This window comes from Talpa occidentalis, unplaced genomic scaffold (genome assembly GCF_014898055.3).
Source record: "Talpa occidentalis isolate TD23 unplaced genomic scaffold, MPIMG_talOcc4v2.1 talOcc4.13, whole genome shotgun sequence".
NCBI lineage: Eukaryota > Metazoa > Chordata > Mammalia > Eulipotyphla > Talpidae > Talpa > Talpa occidentalis.
This window is the reverse complement of record NW_023601322.1, coordinates 74,563,628-74,587,384: the sequence shown is the minus strand read 5'-3', so window position 1 is coordinate 74,587,384 and position 23,757 is coordinate 74,563,628. Positions and strand designations below refer to the sequence as shown.

Sequence of the window (23,757 nt, the reverse complement as noted above, 5' to 3'; positions counted from 1 at the left end):
AGGAAACCCATTGATAGCAGTGAGAAATTGCCACTAACCACTGACAGCTAGCATCTTTTCCTCAATGGCACAATAATATACTAATAACTTAAAATGTATTAGGCATTTATCATGAGTCAAATACTGTGTTAATAATATATATGTATACACACACACAACAATTTCATTTAATTTTCTCAGCTCCTAATTATTATACCCATTTTACAGAGAAGTAAACTGAGGCTCAGAGGCTAAATAGTAATTTTACTAAGGCCCTCAGTTAACAGAAGTCTGTTCTGATGCTGAGACAACAATAAGTAAAGTATAAAAAGCAGTCATAGACCTCAAGGCAATTTGGGGCTATGTGGCTCTACCCACTCAACAGGTTCTAGGATCACAGCTCAGTGTGATTAAGGCCACCTTAGCAGAGTTAAGGAAATACTGTGGTAGTTGCTGTTGCATAGACAGTGAAGCCAATGTTATACATTTCAAAGGCTCCTGTCTAAAATGGGTCACAAACATTTTAAAGTGTTAGAATAAGCATCATCTTTGTAGATGTCCTTATTCTCCACAAATTCCAGACTTCTAAGCATATTCAAGGTGAAGGGGTAGTTGTATAAGTTTTTCCCAGGCTGTCATGGTTGAAGATATATCCTCACTACCTCTTAATCTCTTGATTATTTGCATTATTTTAGCTGCAGCAGCTAACACCCATGAAGCAACAGAAAGTTTTCATTCTGGACCTGTTCAGGACTCGGAATATTGCCACAATAACCATTATGTCTGTGCTGCTATGGTAAGTAAAAAGGGGTCTGGAAATTTGACATACAGCACATAAGGATTACAACTGATTGTCTTTTTTTTTTAAAGGTTTGTTTATTCATGCATACAAGAACTGGGGTACAGGCCAGATGTGCGGGAGAGTGAGAGGATTCACCAGAGACAGAGCAGGGAAAAGAAGAGGTAGACTGACTGAAATACACTGCTGAGGGGAGCAGCAGGAGAGACAGGAGAGGTCTGCCATGCCATGTGGGTATCTCCCCGGCTGGCCAGGATTGAACCCATGCTGCAGGGACTGCAGACAGCTTCACAGTGCTGTGCTCAACTGCCTATGCCACTAGGGAGGCCCACAGCTGATTGTCTTTAATTCAAGGGAACATCAGGACAAGGCCTGGATTTTCCCAAGGCAAAATGAAAATTATAGAATTTTAAGTCATTTGGAAATACCTCCATTAACTTTCAGGCATTTCTTTATTAGAAGCACGTTAGGCACTAGAAATGCCTCCAATGACTGGAAACTGGGAAAAATAAGTCGGAGGGAATAATATTTAAGTCTGTAGTATCTGTAATATTAAGTATTATTATTCAATAATTAGTATTTTTTTAATATTTTAAGTTATTTAATAATTAGCTATTCCCAAAGGCCCACAGGGAAAGGGCTTGAAGTTTATGATGTCCCTAGTGCCTACAGCTAAGATGCTAATTCGGCCTCTGCTTTCAGAAGCTGTACCAGCAATGGGACAGTGACTATAGAACAAGCTGTAAAACTACAAGGTTTTTTTCATTTGCTCACAGCAAACTAACACGTGATTTAGGACTAGAGGTAATGAGTTGATGTTGTAGACTAGATTTAATAATGTATCTGCTACAAAATGAGGATGGAGTGAGTGAAAGGACATGCTTACCTCATAAATGCAGCACAAAAAGAAAGATGATGATCAGAACTAGCAGGTTCAGGGTGCAGCTGGTCTATTTTTAGAGCTGTGCTTTTTGCAATTGGAAGAAATCAATGACAGGGTTTATGCCTCTGATTTACGCAAGTGTGTCCTAGGCACATGACTTCCCTCACTGTGGCCCTCCTGACTTCTTATATGTCAGTATATATTATTGCTGCGAATGCATCCTGAGCTGCGGCACCAAGCCAGTCACTGATTATATTTATACTGCTCTTATGACTAAATGTGAAACCACTAACTGAATAATTAGGTTTAATTTATTGTTTAATTTCAGATTAGACCTTGTGCTGCCCAATCTGGTAGAGTATCTATAAAAAGATCAAGAATGTTCCTGGGACATTTTTCAGATATCCTTTGCTTTTCAGGCGTGTTAATAATAAGCATATTTCTGCAGAGGGAAGTCTACACAGTGCAATTATTTTTTTACAGGGAAGTTACTATGTGGAAGTTAACTGGAATGACAGTATAGGCAATACACTGTGATATTTTGAAATATCATAGGACATTCACTCTTTTCCCTAATGTGAGTTTTATTAAATCAGTTGGAATTTACTCTAAGTGGATCCTACAGTACTATCTACTAGATCTTTGTTTTGGTAAGAATGAAATCTGAATTTTACATTCACTGATGTGAGTGATGTTCTTCCTTCCTGTAATAGCTCTAAGGGAATGATGATGTGCAAACTGTTCAAGGAGATACTGAAATTTGAAAATAACTAGACTAGGATAGGTGTTGCTGAGTATTTATCTAGACTAGTGCCATCCAGTGGAACTTTCAGCAACAATGGAAATGTCCTACATTTGTGTTCCCCAACACAGTAGCCACTGGTCACATGTGGCTGTTGAGCAATTATTGATGGCTAGTGTGACTGACAGACTGAATTTTTAAAATTTTATCTAATTGTAACTTATTTATATTTAAATAGCCCAAGGTGGCTACTTGCTGGACATCAAGATCTAAATAATTTCTTGACTATCATGAAATTTCAGAGTGATTCAGGTCATCATTTTGTCATTTTTGTCTTTTTTCCTTTGTCTTTCAGGATGCTGACCTCAGTGGGTTATTTTGCGCTCTCCCTGAACTCTCCTAATTTACATGGAGATGCCTATTTGAACTGTTTTCTCTCCGCCTTGATTGAAGTTCCAGCTTATTTCACTGCCTGGCTGCTCCTGCGAACTCTGCCCAGACGTTACACCATAGCTGGTGTGCTGTTCTTGGGAGGGGGGGTGCTGCTCTTAATTCAACTGGTGCCTGCAGGTAAGGCATTAGCCAATATTAACAGCTTGCCAGAAAAAATCCATACTTGCCGAGGCTAGTTATCAGTCACTGTTTCCTGTTTCTGGAGCCTTTACATCACAAACCATTCATGAATCAGTACACAAGTGATTACTAGGTAATTTCCTGTTTGAAACAACTCCCTTCAAACGGAGCAGTCAACTTCTGACAATCAGAAATCACTAGAAGAGGAAGAATAACTGTCCCAGACACCACCTTTGTAGAAATATTCACCCTGAACCTAAACCTCTGCCTCTGAGTCACAACCCTGATTTCCAATGTCTGGGCACTTTGAAACCTTTTCTCTGAGGTGTACATACATGCAAGCATTGCAGGCACATGCTAGTTCCAGTGTAAATTCAGTGACTCAGAATTTGTAATCTTCAAGTAATTAAAGAGCACACAGAGAACTATGCTTCCACTTCCCCCTTATGTCAAAAGATCTCTTATTATTTAAATGTTGCCACAGTGTTATATATAGAAATTTATGTTTCTTATAATAATAAACAGGATAGATAGGCTTAGTCCTTTTCTTTGAAGATTAAACTTAACTATATTAACAGGCTGACAACTTACTGTAAAACTATTGTAACAAGTAAAAGTGAACAAAGGTCACTGAATGCGTAACTGGCTTAAAGTAACAGTAGAGTGAAGCACAAAAGAACCCCTCAGTCTCCATTGGTGTGTCCAAATATTGGACACACTGGGTACAGTCAGAAGTGCGGGAGGGTGAGAGAATTCACCAGAGCCAGAGCGGGGAACAGAACATGCAGACTGATGAAACACACTGCTGAGGGGAGCAGCGGGCATGACAGGAGAGTTCTGCCGTGCCATGTGGGATCCTCGCTGGCCAGCCGGGATCAAACCGGTGCTGCAAAGGCTGCGGACAGCTTCACAATGCTGAGCTCAACAACCTGCACCACCAGGGGAGGCCCAAATATTGAACGTTTGAAGAGAACATGTTCCTTGGGAAGTACTTTCTATTATAAAATATTCCCATACAACAAGCATCATTTCTAAAAGCACCTCAGTTTACACTGTATCTCTTTTCCAGATTACAACTTCTTGTCCATTGGTCTGGTGATGTTAGGAAAATTCGGGATCACTTCTGCATTCTCCATGCTGTACGTTTTCACCGCAGAGCTCTACCCAACCCTGGTCAGGAACATGGCTGTGGGGGTCACCTCCATGGCCTCCAGAGTGGGCAGCATCATTGCTCCCTACTTTGTTTACCTGGGTGAGATACATCTTATCAGTTTGTTCTCTATTTGATATAAAAGTAATAGATTTACATTTTGAAAAATTCAAATAGCATAGAAAGTACTAGAAAATGGACAAGTTTGCCTCTTCTCTCTCAGCTCCTGAAATCACAACCCTAGAAATATCTGATACTAATTTTGGTGAATAGTCCTTCAGACATTTTGCTTTGATATATACGTGTGTGTGTGTATGTGTATTTAATATATGGTATATATACATACATAGTATACACACATATAATACTGTATATACATATAACAGGTTATATATGTGTGTATATTTATGTATATATCTCTTAAATGCATAAACAGAATTATATATATCGTTCCACAACTGTTTTTTTTTTTTTTTTGTTTTTTTTTTGTGGGACCCTCGCCAGTGGCCGGGGATCGAACTGGCGCTGCAGAGGCTGCGGGCAGCCTCGCAACCCAGTGCTCAATCACTGCGCCACCAGGGGAGGCCCTTGTTACACAACTTTTTAAAAGCAATGTATCAGCATATCTTTACACAGTATTATACAAGGCTCCTTTTATCTTCTTTTTAGTTAGTACATAGTGTTCTGATATTTGTACATACATAGTTTATTTTAGTGGATGAACATGTAGGCCATTTCCAGGCTTTTGTTATTACAAAGAACACTATAATGAACATTCCCCTCTGCCTCTCTACCTTGCGTTTGTTTTTTATGTATGTTATGATTCATGGTTAGAGTCACAAAAGTAAAATTACTGGAGCAATTAAAATATTTCATAGATATTGCTAAATTGACCTTTGGTCATTGCAATAACTTATAACGTAACTATCAATGTATATGAGACAGCCTGTTTACCTATATCCTCACCAACAAAGGGGATTATCCAATTATTTTATCATTGATAATTTGTTGTGTGAAAAATGGATGTTATTGCTTTCATTTTTATTTAATTATGAATGAGGTTGAACATTTTTTTAAATATATTTATTGACATTCTGTATTCTGTGTATTGTTCCATGACTAGGCTGCTCATGTCTGTTCTCATCCTGCTAGTGGTTTATCAACTTTCGCTTATTTGTGAAACCATCGTAACTGAAAGAAATTAGGCCTTTGTATCCATTTGTAGATTTTTTTCCTAGCTTACCTTTTCACTTTGGTTTTGCAATATTTTTTATATTGATATTTCTATTTATCTCTCTTGTATAATATCACAGGAGACCTTCAATGTTTAATAGATACAGGGTCTGGCATTCCAAGCTAATTCTCTTTATGGATTCTACTTGTGAGAGATACAAACATAAATATAAAAATACTTCTCATTCTTCTTTCTCTGTCTCTTACACACACACACACACACACACACACACACACACACACAAAGACATAAATGAATTCTCAGAAAAGGTATACTCTAAATCCTTACAGAGGAGAAATGTTTTCTTACCTTAAATACACTCTGCATGTCTGACCTGGACACCACCTAACAAAGCAATGATGATATAGAATGGTGTCATTGCCCTTTGTTCCCCCTGCACTTTGATATTATGCTCATGTGGTCCAGTGGTGGACCACTGGTACATAAGAAACAGGTGTATAAGACAGAACTTTCTATGCCATAATAGAAACAGAAGTCTCACAGAAGCTTCAAGATGAGTGACTTGTGTCAAATAAAATTCTTGGCCATATTATTCTTCTGTGATCTCTGCATGTAGAAGGGGGACAAGATGAGTAATCCTAGATAAAGAAGAGGGCAGTGGTTATTCAAGTTATCTGTAAAACCCAGACATATAAATTCTTCATAAAGAAAACAAAGTCTGATATTACTTTCACCATGACTGACATTTATTGATTTAAATTGGGTTGAACATATTACTTAGAATTTTTATTCTCATGGTTTTGCGGACCTAGCTTCCCACGATGGCCTGCTGGTTTGGACAAAAGGAAATAATGTCACACCAGTCACAATGGCCAGAACCTGTCTCTGTGACATCCTGGTCAACCTCTTTTCCTTTGTCCTCCCAGCTCCCATCTCCAACTACCTACACCTTAAGAGGAGAACTTTGGTAGGCAAATATTTCTATCAAAGGACCAACTGTCATACAACACTAAGTAATAGTTTGGAGAATACTGATGGACACAAAAGACCTCATGCTAATACAAAATCAAGTGGGCAATGGTTATGGAACTGCAGAGTCAGTGACATCTGCCAAAAAAGAAATGACAAGATTTTGTATACTTTTTTCTTCAGAAAAATGTTTCAGATTTACAGCTGCTGTCAAATATCATTTACCACCTTTACAAAAGTGATTCTCAAAAGCATCTGTAGAACCTCTATATCTAATTGACGCTCTTATGCCCCATGACTTACAGGTGCTTACAACAAAATCCTACCCTACATCCTCATGGGCAGTCTCACTGTCCTGATTGGCATCATCACTCTATTTTTCCCTGAAAGTTTTGGAGTGACTCTGCCAGAAAACTTGGAGCAGATGCAGAATGTGAAAGGGTAAGTGGAACTTTTAAAAATGATACCAGAATTCCTCAGAAAGAATAAACATTCAAGAATAGCTAGCATTGTTCTGAAAAAGAAATAGAAAATTGCTCTATCAGACAATAATGCATATTATTAAGTAATGGTAGTGAAAACAGTGTGATGTATGACATAGGAATAGAAACCAATGAAACAGAGCTTAGAATTAAACCCAAGAAAACTGATAACTCAGTATATGATACTGTGGGGGAAAGGTGGGTTATTCAGAAAAAAAAAGGTACTAGAACATTTAACCAGCCATTTTGGATAAATAAATTTGAAAAAAACTTCAATTCTATTTTAAAGTATATCAAGATATACTTTCCAGAAATATTAAAAAGCTAGGTTTAAAGATATAAAATCACAAATGTAGCAGAGAAAAAATAAATATTTTTATAACCTCAGATAAGGTCTTTCTGAGCACAATTTCAAAAACAAAAGGCATAAAGGAAAAGATTGGTATTTCTGGTTATATAATTTTAGATATTGTTGGCACAGCAAAAAAAGAAACTATAAATAAAGACAAAGGTCAACAAGCCAGGGGGGAAATTGTTGTGATACAATGCAGGTAAAGGATTAGTACACTTAATACACAAAAAACTCTTCAGCAATCAGTAGCAAAAAACAAGAGCTTAGTAGGTAAACTAGTGAAGGGCATGAACAGCAGTTTACAGGTAAGGAAATTTCAGCTACACAGAAAAAAAATCTGTTTTGCATTATTAATAAAGAAATACAATGTAAAACAATATTTTTTGGGGGGGTGCTGTGAGATTGTATGAGGATTTTTCTTCCTGACACCAATCAATTCTGATACCATCTAGGTATCCTGTATTTTACTTCAGTTGTCACACTAACTACTGGAATGCACTGGGCTCCATAGATTTCAGGGCTCAGTCTGTCAAGACTGTGCTCACTTCAGATGCCAGTCACAAGTACCAGGTCCCCAAGTTGTCCATATTTCTGTCCAACTTAGCTATACAGTTCAGTGTTTTCACAACCCCCTTCCTCAAATAAAGTTCAGTGATTTGCTAGAGTGACTCACAGAACTCAGGAGAACCTTCTTACTATTACTGATTTATTGTAAAGGATACACATGAACGCTTAGTGAAGAGGTGAGATCCAGAAAGGTCCAGAGTGCAAAGGCTCTGTCCCTGTGGACCTGGGGAGCACTACCATACCCACACTTGAATGTGTTTGCCAATTTGGAAGCTCTCCACACCCAGTTGTTTAGGTTTTCTTTTCTTTTTTAATGAAGCCTTCACCAAAGAAGCATGATCAATTATTAATTTCACCTCCAATCTTCTCCCCTCTCTGGAGGCTGGGAAGTGGGGCTGAAAGTTCCAACCTAGGTTTGGTCTTCCTGGTGACCATCCCCAATCTGAAGCTTTCTAGGGGCCCACTAAGAGGCACCTCATTAGAAGAAAAGACAAGACCCTCCTACTACCTCCACAACTTAGGAAATTGCAAGGAAATTAGCAATTTGTGTCATGAAATTAGCAATAATTTATGAAATTAGCAATGTATATCATGAACCAGGGAGGAAAAACCAGTGTCTTTCAATGATACCAGATTGCCAAACATTTAAAAGATAAACGGCATGCTAGGGGAAATTTAGCTTGTAGAATGAAACTACTTGACTTCAAACCCCAAATCTTCTGTATAACTTGGGGCAAGTTACTGAATTGTCACTAAGTCACAATATTTCCATCTGTTCTATGGGAATAGTGTATATGGCTATTGGGTAGTTACATAAGATTCAGTGCCTGGGCATGGTAAAGGTAAGTCTCTCTGTGAATGGATTTGGCTACTTCGCAGGACATGTGTGGCAAACTCTTCAGCAGTCAGTAGGAAAAAACAACTCAGTAGGTAGTTTGATTTTTCTAATGATATAACCACTTCAATATCAACTTTAACATGCCAAGAACTTCACGTTTACCACTCTATCCTTTCTTCAGTGACACAGCAAAAGAGTTTCAGTTCTGGGTTTTGTGTATGTTTAATGGAGAAAATGGCTCAAAATAGTCAAAATCAAAATACTAGATCTAGACACAGAGGGTTCTTATGGGAGTTAAAAGTATTTGTTCATTGACTGGAGAAATGTTTCTCAGTATCAGTATGCCATTTTGAGGAGGAGATTCTGGAGTATGTCATCTTCTTTAGCAACTGTCTTATTTGCAGGTTCAGATCTGAGGAAAAAACAAGAGAGTCAATGGAGAAAGATGAAAATCCCAAAGTCATAGTAACTCCATTCTGATAAAATTTCCATCCCATTTGGTCACCTGCAAAAATAGACATGTAAGACTCTGTGAAGAAACCAAACTCTTTCCTGATGAAATGGACTTACTCTAACAATTAACACTATTATGGACCTTGCTATTGAGAAATGCTTAAAATGCAACAAACTCCAGATAACTCTTCCAAAGAATCTCATTTTTAAAAACAAACCTTTTCTAGAGAGTCCTCCTTACAAATTAGTTTGTAAGATTTTTTTGAAAATGTATTGGTCAAGGACTGGTAAATCCAGATATAGATTAACACTCATTTCCAAACATACAACTGCTATCCAGATAAAAGAATATCATTGTGTTAGCACAACTATCAGGTGACAGCAGTGCGTGCATGTTTGTGTGTGTGTGTGTGTATACGTGAACCAGCACATTCAAAATTGTAGTTATTTTTGAAGTAAATTCATATATAGCTGTAAAGAAATAATTATATGCAGTATTCCTATCCAGGAATTTTTATACACTCCTTTGAGAGGAATGAGCAGATATTTATTAATAGTTTTTTGAAGTGAAATACAGTCAGTGATCAAGTAGCCTGGCTCATATGACCTGTCAGCATTTAAGAAGGAAACTAAGGTATTTCTTAGCATTTAAGAAGGAAACTAAGGTCCAGGGGCAGACCTCACAGCATACTGAATGTTCCACATTTGCAACGCTCTTTTTAGCACATGATAAAGGCTCTGTTTCCTAAGACTGTCTTAAGAGATAGTTTCAGGTAAACAAAGAATGGGAAAAACTGTGCAAACCAGTTATATTGGTAAAGATGGTTTGTGAGCCTCGTAGCTAAAAGGGATTAACACTCAATAAGAAGACTGTCCAAGTCAACAGTCTGGAGAGACTTTTCCAACAGTTTTCCAACAATATATACCTTTCTAATGCGGTAGGCAGCTTATGGACAGCAATTGCAGAATCTCAGTCCCTTGAATGAGAAGCACAGAAGAGAAAAGGCACTCGTGGTTAATATGTTAATATTACAATAAGTTCTGAAAATAAATGTCAGCTGTGTGTCTTGTGCTTTAACATGCTGAGATAATAACATAGCAAGAAGTTACCCCCGGACACAGCATGTTTTCATGGAAAGTCACTTCTCTGAGAGCAGCACAGTAATAAGCTACTGACCCTTTCCCACACTCAGAGGGAACCAGGACTCACAGAAACAGGCAGCAACTAGTTTTTTTTTTGATGTGCTGCTTGATGGCCTCACCTCCTAAAAATAATTATCCCAAAGTGCAAACTTTCACTACTAAATATTTTTCAAAATAACCTTTGATCTAACACCTTGACAAACTGTCATTTCAAGATCCTCCTGCTATAAAACTTCAAGCCTCTGGGAGGCTTACCTTGCTTATATTTTTAATTGTAGTGCTGCTCAGTCAAGTGCTTTCTTGCATGTAACAGGCTTTTGTTAACTACTCATTGAAGTTAAAATACCTTGTAATTCCTTGAATGGTGAAAATGTTATGTTTGATACATAAACACTGGAGTTATTCAACTCCTAAATATAACATGATTTTTAAGTTTTTACTATGTATAAAAAGTAAGGATGTGCTCTCAACTTCTCTTACTGTCTGTGTGGGTGCTTTATATTTCGTAATAGTAAGAGGTGGTTTTTTTAAAATCTTTGTAAACAGGCAAGAAGTAAACAAATGATTATCTTTTCAGTAAGTTCAATACCAGGTAGGTCAATAAAATTGAAGATTAAATCAAAGATTAAATTGAAGATAGTTGAATTTTAAAAACTACTTTCAAGGTTTGGTGACCTTCCTGAACTTGCTTATGAATATTAATCTCAGACTAACAGACAGTGTTACATTGCAAGTTAGAGTGAAACATCGGAAGTATCCAGAAATTTTATGGATATGTTTTAGCAACTTTCCAACTTTTGGGGGAAAGTTGTAGTAAATATAGTCATAAAATATAGATGAGAAGTAAAACTGTTAGAAAGCTGACAAAATTATCAGTATTACGATGAGCACATAAATAATGCTCCATTTTCAAATCAAAGAGAAATAACTGAAAATTCTTAAACTTAAGAGGCTCCATTATTGTGGAGGCCCATAAGACGTGTCCTTAAATCAAGAAGCTTTATCCTATATTAGAAATAAGCAGCTAGAAAATATACTGGGGGGAACAAAAAGCGATTCCTAATAGGCATAAAAATACCTAGAAATATTTTTAATTAGAAAAGTATAAAGTCCAAGTAAGAAAATTATTTTATTTTATTGAGACTTGAATGGAGACATGCTGTGTTCGTGAATGTGTAGAATGAATGCTGGGAACTTGCCATTCTTACCAAATTAATGTACTCCCTTAATACAATTAAAATTAATATTTCAGTGAGATATTTTAGGAACTTCAAAAATAATCCTAAAGGGTGTCTGAAAGAACAAATACACATGACCATCTGAGAAATTTTTGGAAGAGTGCTCAGGGGAAATATTACCTCCCAAATACAAAAACACAAGGAAATATATATCAAGGAAATAAAACAGATAGCCCAGAAAAAAAACCAAATGTTTATAAAATTGTGCCATATGATAAAGGTGCATTACAAATTATCAAGAAAAGAATAAATTATTCAAAACTGGTACAAAGACAACTGACAAGCTAGAAAACTGGTAAAAATGGAAAAAAATAAAATATACCAAATTCTTTAAAAAAAAAAACACTTCAACTTCTATTTTTATCCATAGGGTACTGCTGCTTGTTTGAACCCAAAATTATGAATTATGCATGCACATAACAAATTCCAAATACATTTCTGTTCCATAGTTTCCTAATTTAATATTGTTGTTGCTATGTTACTGTGCCTTTCCAAAATTTGTATTTGTACCACTATTACACAAACAAATAATTTTATCTTAAACGTTAAACTTTTGAGCTCTATTTGTGGTGACATTCACTATAACGTCAGATATTTCAAATTCAATACAATGAACTTCTAAAACTTACTCTGACTCCATTAATTTGATGAAATACATGGCAAATTATTAGTATTAAGTGATTCTTTCTGAAGCATTTGATGTCATGAATAGGCATCATTTATCTACCATATTAATCCTTAATAGATTAAAGAATCAAGTGTAAAAAAAATTAAATGAATGAAAATCTGGAAAAAATACAGGCGTTTACTTAATGGATAGAGAATTGAAGATAAAATAAAATAGATTTTGCTACATAAATTTTTAAAAACTCCTGCATATCAAAAATCGTAACATTAAAGCAAATTGGAAAAATATTGATAAGATCATATTGGACAAAGTTAACATCATTTTTATGTATTCATCAATTTGAAAAATACTAATTCTCAAGTTAAAGCAAATTGTCTGGGAAGTTCTCTGGCTGCAGTGATGAGGAAGGATTTTAGGCCAGAAAGTGAAAGAAGAAATTAAAAGTGACATCGGAGGCAAAACTAGTCCAGGTTTGAGACCTGCAGTGCGTCTATGGCCAGAGATGAAAAGCCCGATTTTCTCTTGCTGTGGAAGGTGGTCTCCAGGCCCTGCCCTTACGTGGAGTCAACCTTCTGCCTGGGCCCCTGGTCCTGCCCGCGACAGATTTTCTAATATCCAAATTCCAACAATACACTGGATACCACTCTTATTAAATCTAGAGGAAATCATGAAGGAATGTTTTAACTATTGAAACTACAGTAGAACTCATGACTCCATCAGCAAATCAGGATATTGGAGCCCAGCTGAAAGTGGAAAGAGTCCCAGCGTGGCAGTCTACCTGGCACCCCAGACACTACAAAAGAGGGTGCGAGGCACTCAAATTCGAAGGAGGATGGGAGTCAGGGTGTTGTTGTGGAAAGGAGGTTCATCTTACCTCATTGATTAGTTAAGAATGAGTGTTCTTGATTTGTGGAGTTCTTAAATGAAAAAGACAGTAAAAATATTCAAACTCAGGTTAACTCTAACCTCAAGGTGGCACCTGTTCTATTTTCAGCTGAATGCAACGTCCACACATCTCCTCTCTAGGAATTTGAGTAGGATTATCTACACTCCTTGTACAACAAAGCATTTCTCACCCATGAAACAGGCAACTTAAAATAACCAACAAACACTCTAGAACTATCCACTTAAAAATGGTTAAGATGGTCAATTTTAAGGTCCGGTGGGTTTTTTTTTTAACCACATTTAAAAAAATAAGTATGGAAACAGTTAAATAAATGATGGTGTGTACTTATGAAAGAATGTTAATACAGCCTTTAAAAACAGTGTCTAGGAATTATTTTTAATAACATAAGATGCTGATAATGCAAGTATTGAAAAATAATATGCAATATTATTATTATTTAGATTTAAAGTTTTATTTATTTCTTTTCTTACATCTTTGTTAATTTTTGGATAGTATTTGACTTCTCCCCTCTGGTGTGGTCCATTAGTTCTCCCACCACCATAGCACCCATATGATCCATCACCACAGTCCCCTGTGCTCTTCCCACCCCTGTTTTGTGCCCTCTCCTTCCCCCTCCTCCGCTGTATGCCTCAGGTCTAGGGTCAGCTAGTATGCCACATAATTAAGCAAATGATGAATGAGTGCATAAATAAACCATGAAAGGCATTAAAAAGCATGAAAATTTTAAAGGGAAATAAGTTTTTGAAATGCGAGGGAAAATTCACTTCTCCTCTAGATTCTTCTAGGGCTGCTTGGGTAATCAAAACAGCATCAGATAGATTAGCAAAGGAAAAGTCCATTTAATTAATACATGGAAGGGTGCGGAGGAGGCAGACTACAAGAGTTAGGCAGGTCCTGCTTTCAGTCAGGGATTAAAGGGTTTAAATCCTAAATGAGGAAATGAGATAAGGGAGCTGGGACACCAAAGAGAGATGAGGGGGAATTACACACCATGGAGGGAATGCCCTCATCTTTACTCTAAAGGGAAAGAAGTGTTTCTCAGAGAAGACATGTTTACTGATATGTCTACTTCTGGAATACCCACCAAACTTAATTCTTCTAGGCTTTGAGGGGGAGTAGTGATCATATTGTTGCTTAGGTGTAAGGCAAAGGGATTAGAAGAAAAGTAAGAGTTTGTCCTTAACCTCTAGGGACTCCATCGTCTTCATTTCAAAATAGTCTGCATTTCAGAGTGGGGGCATCCCAACAAGACCAACTCTGAGAGCCATGAGGTTTTCTGATTTGAACACCTTCATTGTCAAGGTATTAACCATAGGTGTGTGTGAATATGTAATTATAGCTGGCTTCTGTTTTAGTGTCTTTTCTGTAGTTTTCCATACTTTAGAAATGTTTCACAAGCAACATATTACTTTCATAATCATAACAAAAACTAAAAACACAAATTTTTCCCACTGAGTGTCCACTAAGTTCAGGATATTGGGAAGCAAAGATGAAGAAAACAGAATTCTTGCCCTCAGTGGACTTAGTCTAGCCAGACATAATCTTCTACCTTTGTAATCTCGGCAACTAATTCAGTGCCCCACCTAGTGCTAAGCTCTCTGGAGTTGAAACTTGAGGTCAAAGTCATTTTCTTCCAACCAGACCTTGGCGTTTTTCTATCTCCTCTCACTCCGCTTGAGCAGTAGTCACCTCTACCCTGATTTAGACCAAGCCAAGCTTGATCTGCTGAGGCAAATTACCTTAGACCAAGATTATATTTAACAGACCGCCAAATGGATTATAAAAAAAAATATGAGGCTTTGAACTATCACCCAATGTCTCTGTGTTGGCACAGAGAAACCTAAAATGTGATTTTGAGAACCTTTAGACCATCTTTCTTCAACGCTGCAAATTTAATCCTTATTGCCTAAGACTCTCATTCTGTGTCCATGACCTGACTTCTTCCAGAATACTCTACTTCCCTCCTGGTGCTGTCTCTCAAGGGAGGCAGATCCTTTTCCATAATCTCTAAACTTCACAGCCAGGTAAAGTCTCAGTATTTTCCTCATTCCCCATTGCCTTTCCAACCACAGCTCCTTCACTTTCACATATATAAAATGTCTGCTTTGAAGTTCTTGCTATGTTATTATCAACAATCAATCCAGTTGCTTATCCCAGTGGTGAGAGCTCTCTGGAATCCAGCCCAGGTGTTGATGACTTTTGTGTGCAGGAGATGAGTAATCGAATACTTCAGCCAACAGTACTTGACCTTTACCTGTACCTCAATCCCTCCCTGCCAAGGACACACCCTGGAGACTCTCATCAGTCACAATACTATCTCATATCTGGACCTTTTCTTTTCCTCTTAACCCTTTGTTACAGGGCAGGGAGAGGTGCACCCCAGAACCCCCAAACCTGCCTGCTCTAAATAGGTTCTGCCATCTGCTGCATCAAGACAAAATAAATAGATCTTTTTTAAATTTTTAAATTTATATTTTTAATTTATTTTATATAATTCTTACATCATATTTCATTTTTGCACAATGTGTGCATTTTCATTTTGGTTACATTCCCCATGCAATTCCCACCCTTCTTATTTTGACACTAATCCCTCCTCTTCTTCCCCTCGCCCCATGGTATGTCTCTGGTTTATAGTTGCTTGTTGATTTTGATTTTTTCTTTATTATAACTAGTCTTTTTCCTGGTCCTTTATTTAGGTTTTCTAAATTCCTGCTATGAGTGAGACCATTCGATATTTTTCTTTTTCTTTCTGGCTTATTTCACTGAACATGATCCCTTCCAGCTCCATCCAAGTTGCATCAGGGAAATGCAAACCAAAACTACCATGAGATACCATCTTACACCAGTGAGAATGGCACATATTAAAAAAAAACCAGCAACAACAAATGTTGGCGAGGATGTGGAGAAAAGGAATTCTCCTGCACTGTTGGTGGAAGTGCACAATGGTCCAGCCACTATGGAGAGCTGTGTGGAGATTCCTCAACCTACTAAAGATAGAGCTTCCATATGATCCAGCAATTTCACTCCCAGGTATTTACCCAAAGGACACAGAAACATTAATTCAAAAGGGCACCTGCACCCCTATGTTTATAGCAGCACTAGTTACAATAGCTAAGCTATGGAAACAACCCAAATGTCCAAAAATAGATGACTGGATCAAGAAGATGTGGTACATATACACCATGGAATATTACTCAGCAATCAAATAGACCTTTAATGGAAAGGAACTTTAATAAAAATAATGTGCAATACAGAAAAGACAGAAAATACAGTTTTTTAAAAGTTACCCATCCCCTCGTGGGTAAATGTCCAGCCAAACAGGATTGGCCCAAATCAAGGCCTGAAAGCCTGCCGCAAGTCTTAAATACCTTCCAGTGGGGACTGATAGAGAAGGTTCAGAAGCAGTCAAGCAAGTCTGGGAGGAAGAGAGCAAAATCAAAGCCAAGAGAAAAGCTACATTGTTAACCTCCCCACAGGTCTCTCACCCACATCTCTTTCAAACAGGCTAGAGCCAAGAAGCAAGCACAGTTTCTTCACATGTCTCTCTGCTCCATGTGCCTTCTTCAGGTCTCCTTCTTGCTCTCCATCCTGCTTCTTTCCTACTCCAGTCTTGTCTCCAGCTTCTTCTCCTCCCTGCTCAGCTCCACCCTCCCTGGGGTGGGGCAGGGAAGCTGGAAACTCCCCTTTTCCTGGGGACCGCCCAGTGACACCTTCAGTTCTAACCTTGGCCTCCTTTCCTTTCCCTTCCTGTTTATACCCCATGCTCCACCCCCACCCACCCCACCCCCCACCGGGGCCCAACTCACCCATGTCATTACCCTGGTCTTTTGTTTACTCATCATGGATAATCTGAGCCCAAAATAAGTCAAACCATTTTACTCTCTACTCTTAATTCAAGCTGCTGAATTAACAAACAAGAGAGAAGGGGGGGGGGGGCATCAGTGGGATGGAAGAACATGTGGCTGGCAAAGTGACAGATGGGTTGAGGGTCCATTAATGACTGGAAGTGTCAGTTTGTAGAGACACCAATTCACAGGTGTGATTTTCACCAGGGTAGAAGATACCTGCATAAATGATTGAATTGGAGGCTTTGCAGTACAGGTGAGCAGAATGACAAGGCACTGGAAAACTGAGACCGACTAAAGCAATCAAAAGATGGCAGCATCTAGACTGAAGGGGGAAAGGAGTAAAAACATGACAACTTCTGTTGGTCTTGTTATGCTCTCCCCATCTACCTTCTATTTCTTTATTTGGGATTATGAGAACCTGGCATGGTGTTAGGTTCCAGAGTGCTTAAGAGAAGAGAGTGGCAGCACCCTCTTTCCTGAACAATTCTCCACCACACAGATGTGACTGTTATGACATGAAACCTAAGAAGACTGAATATAGCCTGTTGGTAAGGGTTGAGGGATAGAATTCATTTTTCATGATAATGAGATATAACATTAATAATTAAGAGTGTATGTGTAAAGACAGGGTGACCAGAGTTCTAATTTGAACCTGCCATGCACTAAGTATAGCAAGTGGGCAAATTACGTCTCTTCAGTTTCTTTGTAAAATGAGGACATTAAGAATATCTATCTCATAGAACTGTTGTGTGAAGACTAAATAATATTATGGTAATATAATAACAGAGAGGATTGATATTTGCCCAGGACTTCCTAATTTCCACCCTCACATGGCATCTGGCTCAGAAGAGCACATTAAGATCATTAATAACTTATATTACTCAAATTTAATTCAGTTAAAGCCTCCTGATATTGTGCTATGGATCTTCCTCTAAGATGACTGTGTCCCACAAGGAGATGTGTGTGTTCCTTTATTTTCTTTCTTGGTTGATCTCGTTCAAACCCATGGCTTTAAATACCATCCATTATGTGGTAATTCTCTAATTTATATCTCATTCTGACCTCTCATATGACCTTAAGACTTATATATCTGTCTCCAAACCTAGAATGAAATATTAGTATAAAATATGAATACATTTTATATTTGAAATAGAACTTTGCAAGGCAAAAAAAGAAAATAGGTGAGTTTAACTATCAAAATATAAACTTCTGCATATACAAGCGCATGATCAACTGAGTTGAAAAGGTAACCTTACAGAATGAGAGAAAATATTTGCATGTCATCTATCTGATAAAGGGTTAACATCCAGAATATATAAAGAACTCCTACATTTCAACAACAAAAATCTACCTGGTCTAAAAATGAGCAAAGGACTTGAGTAGACACTTATCAAAAAAAAAAAAATACACACACACACACACACACACACACAACTGGCCAATAACCACATGAAATGATGCTCAATATCACTAGTGATCAGAAAAATACAAATCAAAATCACAATGAGGTATTATCTCACATCCATTAGTAATAGTATTTTTAAGATAATAGAAAATAACTAGTGTTGGTGAGAATGTGAAAAAGTTGGAAACTTTCTGCACTGTTGGTAAGAATGTAAAATGTCGCCATCACTATAGAAATCACTGTAGAAGGTGTTGCAGTTCCTAAAAAAAAAATAGAATTACCATATGATAAAAAAAGTCTACTTCTGGGTATATACCCAAATAGGCTGAAGGCAGAGACTTACAGAGATATTTACAGACCTGTGTTCATTAAGCAACATTTTCACAACCATAAGGAGGAAGCAACCCAAGTGTCCATCAACAGATAAATGGAAACACAAACAATGGTATATACATGTAGTAGAATATTATTCAGCCTCCAAAAGGAAGAAAATTCTGACACATAAAACTAAGTACAGATGAACCTTGAGGACTTTATGCTAAATGAAATAAGCCAGTGACAAAAGGACAAATATTATAGTATTGAATTTATATGAGGTACCTAGAGGGATCAAATTCATAGAGAAAGTAGATGGGTTACTAGGAGCTAGAGGATTTGTGGGGGTTATTGTTCAATGGGTATAGAATTTCACTTTTGCAGAATGAAGAGTTCTAAATTCCAGAAATGGGTGGTAGTGATGGTTGCCTGAAGTAAATGTTCTTACTGCAACTGGAACACACACTTAAAATACTTAATATGATATATTTTATGTCATGTTTATTTTATCACAATAAAAAAAGCAAAACTTTAAAATAAAATTCTTAATTTCCTAAACTCCCAAGCCACCCAATTTCCTCATTTTGAAAACTGGCTCCAAAAGCCACCACATGGCATAGACCAAACTATCCAGGGAGTCATCCTTAATTTCCTTCCCCCATTCCCATATCAAGTTACCTTTTGCTTCCAAAATGTATTCTGAGTTCATCCATTTCTCTCTTCTATGCATACTTTTCTAGTTGAGGCCATCATATGTCCTTGCCTATGCCACTAAAATAGCTAGCCAGTTGACTAGTTGTCATTCTTGTCCTCTACACTGAATTCTCCACCTAGCAACCAGAGTTTTCCTTCCATGATAGAAATCACACCTTATCCCATCTCTGCTTAAAAATACTCCATTTCTCATTGCACCTAGAATAAAATCAAACTCCTTGTCACTGTCTAGAAGGCACTAATGATCTGGATTCTCTATACTGGCCTCCTGCCAACATCTCTGACCTCATATGCCGTCACTGTTTGCTTTGATCTCTATGTTCCAGTCACGCTAGTCTTCCCTCTGTTGCTCAAACACCCCATGTGGGGTATAAAGCCACCCTATGGCTTTACTCATAGCCCTTGCACTTGTTGCTCCTCAACTTGGTACACACTCTTCCCAGATCTTCAGAGATAGGTTCCTTCTCTTCCCCTTTATCTCAGCTTAGCTATCACAGTTTCTGAAGTCTTCACTCATTTACTGGAGCAAAAGTAGCCACCCACTTACTGTCTCCCTTCACACCATCCTTTTTTTCTCTCTTCTTGGAACTCAGCACTATTTGGAAGTTGTATTTATTTTTCATAAGTTTATTGTCAGTATCACCATTCCCCAAGTAAAATGTGAGTGCCATGAGAATAGACAGACACAGTGTTTCTATCCTCAAGTCCCAGAACCTAGAACAGCATTGGGCACATAGCAGCCTATTCAAATATTTTCTGAATGAATGTAAACTTATTAACATTAGTAGTCCAGTTTTCTTTCTATGTCACATTTATACATAAAAGTCTTTTGGGAAAACTTGTATTTCTAACATTGGTCACCACCAATGTCTTTTCCATCTATTCTAGAATGTGATAAGCAGTCTTTAAAATGCAAGCATATTTCACACCTCATTTTATGTAAGTATACCCTGAAGGAAACAAGTTTAGGCTCCTACAACCATGCAAGTTTGTGGCAATGCATAAATATGTATATGGAATTTAAAAGCTGACTATCTCATTTAAAACCAAATCAGCTTTGGAAACAGCCCAAATGCCCAAAAATAGATGACTGGATCAAGAAGATGTGGTCCATATACACCATGGAATATTACTCAGCATTCAAAAAAGATAAACACATGCAATTTGCAGCAACATGGATGGCGCTGGAAGGGATTATGCTCAGCGAAATAAGCCAGAAAGAAAAAGAAAAATACTGGATGGTCTCACTCATAGCAGGAATCTAGAAAACTTAAATAAGGGACCAGGAAAATGAATAACTATAAGAAAGTGAAAATCAAAATCAACAAAAAACTATGAACCAGAGACACTTTGGGGGGGGTGGGGGGCGGGAGGGGAGGGATTGGGATCAGAAAGGGGGTGTTACAACTGTATGGGGAATATAAAAATAAAATTTATTATTTAAAAAAAATAAATAAATAAAACCAAATCGTGGGTTTTCACATTGGAAATCATACTCATTCAATGAAAATGTCTAGACATGTAAGTCCTTAAAAAGAAATCAAAACATTTGTTTCTATAATTTTTCTAGTTTGCAGAATGTTTTAAGGCCCATTCTTCATGGTTAATCACCTTTCTGTTCAGGCCAGAATAAACTGAGGCTAAAATGCAGGCTCATATAAGAATACAAGTATGATTTCCCTGGTCTTTCTATTAGTGCAATGCCAGTCTCCTCCCACGTCAAACCTATAGCCACAGCTGGGTTCCATGCAAATAGACTTCTTGTCTCTATTTATATTGGCCAAGTATCTGCCGTGGACACCTGGAGAACAGCACAAAAGTGCTGTAGACCCACTGACAACTGAGGTACTGCTGTGCCAAACTCCCTGCAGCTGCTCCCCAATGCTTTGCCCTGCCAGAAGGTTAATCCCTGCCAGAAGGAACCTTAGACTTGTGGCAAGCTTTTGGGCCTCAGCTTGCCACAAGTCTAAGTTTCCTTCTGGCAGGGAATCACAAGGAAGGTGCTAGGCAGGTCCCAGAGAGCTAGGACAGAGGAGAGACTCAAATTTTCACATATACCACATAATCCAACACAAACCCAAGATAATGGCTGCCATTGTCCTGCCAAGAACAGGTACAGTTCCCCATGTATCTCTCACCCATGAGTTTCTTTCAAGTGTCTCTACATGTCTCTCTTACATGTATCTCCTTCCATGTACCAGCAATACCAGGGTGTAAGTCAGAGCCAAAAAACAAGAGAAACCTGAGCACGCTCCCTTTCAATTACAAGTCGAGCATGGCCAATTATCTGCCCCTAGGTCCCAGCAGCCCCCCACTCAGGGAGTTAGGATCATGGCATACGAGGAGTTGTAATTTTTACGCCTGAGATCTCTTCTGCATGGAAATGTGGGTAGTCTGTACAAATGTCAGGATGTGGATTGTTCTCTAACAGAGAGTCTCCTCTTACTTCACTCTTAGGTTACACTCTGAAGTTCTGAGGCCAGGACAAATAATGTCTCATAGAAAACTTGGCAAAAGCAGCTTTTTCAGATTTTACTCAAGGTCCCCTTTTCATAAAATTCTACACGATTGGTGGGTTCAATAGCAGAAGCTGGACAGACCCTGTAACTCATCCTCTATTCCGATGCTGAATTTATATGCTGGACTAAGCATGCTGGACTATGCTCTCATTTCCCAAAGGAGAAAGTCTTCTTTGGAACCTCCACTTTCTCAGGCAATTAAGTGCTGTCTGTTCTAGCCCACATGACCTACACATATTCCAAATGTGTGGAGAACACGTTCTTAAGGTGCTTCTTTAGGGTCCTTAAGAAAAATAAAGCTAATAATTATAGCTGATATTTAATTTGCAATTTATATATACTAGGGTATGAATTGAGTAATATCAACCTGGAAAATGAGGGTGAAAAGTTTTAAAAACTTGCGCAAGTTCACATACTAGGATTTGAAGGATTCAGTAATTGAATACTGATCTTTCTACTAAATCCAGAAGTTACACTCTTAACCAGTATAGTGTACTGATCACATCACATAGAGCATTTCTGGTACAATGTGGGATGGTCCTACACAAAGGTATGAATAATAGGAGACAAAGGTCTTACTCGGGTTGCTATTCTTTTTTTTTTTTTTAACAGTTTTCTTTTTAAAGATTTATTTATACAAGAACTGGGGTACAGTCAGAGGTGCGGGAGGGTGAGAGAATTCAACAGAGACAGAGTGGGGAGCAGAACAGGCAGATGGACCGAAGACACTGGTGAGGGGAGCAGGGGGCACGGCGGAGAGGTCTGCTGGCCAGGATCGAACCTGCACTGCGGAGGCTGCGGACAGCTTCACAGCACCGCGCTCAACCCACTGTGCCACCAGGGAGGCCCTTAGGTTGCTATTCTTGAGATCAACCAGCTACCACATCTGCCAGCTCTTGAATATATTTAATCTAGGGTTCTAACCTGAATCTGCATTCAACTATGCACAAATTTTATTTTCTCTTATTTGTAGAATAAGAACATCCTAATTCAAAACCTCTAGGGTTAAAGGGCCTCAGACAACTAATTCTCTTCAGATTTTGAGTTCAACCTCTTTTTAAAATATATAATTTAAATCTCAGTAACATTCAGATAGTAATCACTGCTCCACCTTGAACTGAATGGTACCGCCCCAGGTTGTTCTTTGTCAGGTACAGGTAGACAAGCTGAGCACAAGGTTTGCGTTGTTCTGGCCATCTGCAACTTATGTAGTGTGCTGAATTGTTTTCAAACCCTTTTAGGGGTGTTTTCTGATCCACTGATAAGATTTTCCCTTGTTTGGTCTGGACACAGGTCCAAATTCTTTCTATGGAAGCTTTCATTTACTTTGAAATATTAAAACAATTTTGAGAATCAATACAAGAAATATGTTTATTTTTAATAAGTATGGTTTTCTTTTCAGTTAGTTTCAGAGGACTGTTACTTAAGATAAGATGTTAAAAAGGATTAAGTACATTTCTGAGCCATGACCATTCATCTCTAGGAGTCAGGATTAAACACTGTCAACAAAATGAGCAGTATCTGTGTTAACATTTTTATCCTAATAAAAACAAAGTATCTGTGTTAACATTTTTATCCTAATAAAAATAATCTATGCTTTCTGGAAATGTTTGTGTTTTCTTGTATAAGTTTTCTTGTGTAAAACACGTAGTCAAGTCTATTTTTATTTTCAATTTATAGTCACTATAAAATAATGTTTATCAAGCAGGTTATCTTTTAAAATAATACTTTCAGGGCTTCTGTCACTAAGTCACTATTAAAATTAAAAATATTATGTTGCAGTGTTAAGATTAGCAGCCTTAATTCTTAAAGGCTCTAAAGGCTATCCAGTAAGGTAGCCACTAGCCTCATGTGATTACTGAGTATTTAAAGTGTGGCTAATCCAATTGCAATGTGCTGTAATATGTACTGGATTCTTAACATTTAGTGTGCAGGGAATGAAAAATGTAAGATCAGAAATTTTTAATATAAGAAAGTAAAATGTCACCATCATATCTCCATTGAGCACATGATGAAGTGATAATGTTCTCACTACATTGAATTAAATATATTTTGATG

At 37.7% G+C, this 23,757-nt stretch overlaps 1 protein-coding gene across 1 annotated transcript in view; it reads left to right on the top strand.

Moving 5' to 3' along the window:
- The window catches only part of LOC119243492 (solute carrier family 22 member 4), a 43,921-nt gene extending 34,444 nt beyond the window's left edge, over window positions 1–9,477 (top strand). Inside the window, exons 6-10 of the mRNA XM_037509370.2 lie at window positions 675–775; window positions 2,759–2,973; window positions 4,046–4,228; window positions 6,596–6,731; window positions 8,934–9,477. Coding sequence (XP_037365267.1) covers window positions 675–775; window positions 2,759–2,973; window positions 4,046–4,228; window positions 6,596–6,731; window positions 8,934–9,009 — 711 coding nt within the window. The 3' untranslated portion in view covers window positions 9,010–9,477. The remainder of the gene's footprint in view (window positions 1–674; window positions 776–2,758; window positions 2,974–4,045; window positions 4,229–6,595; window positions 6,732–8,933) is intronic.
- Window positions 9,478–23,757: the final 14,280 nt, after the last annotated feature.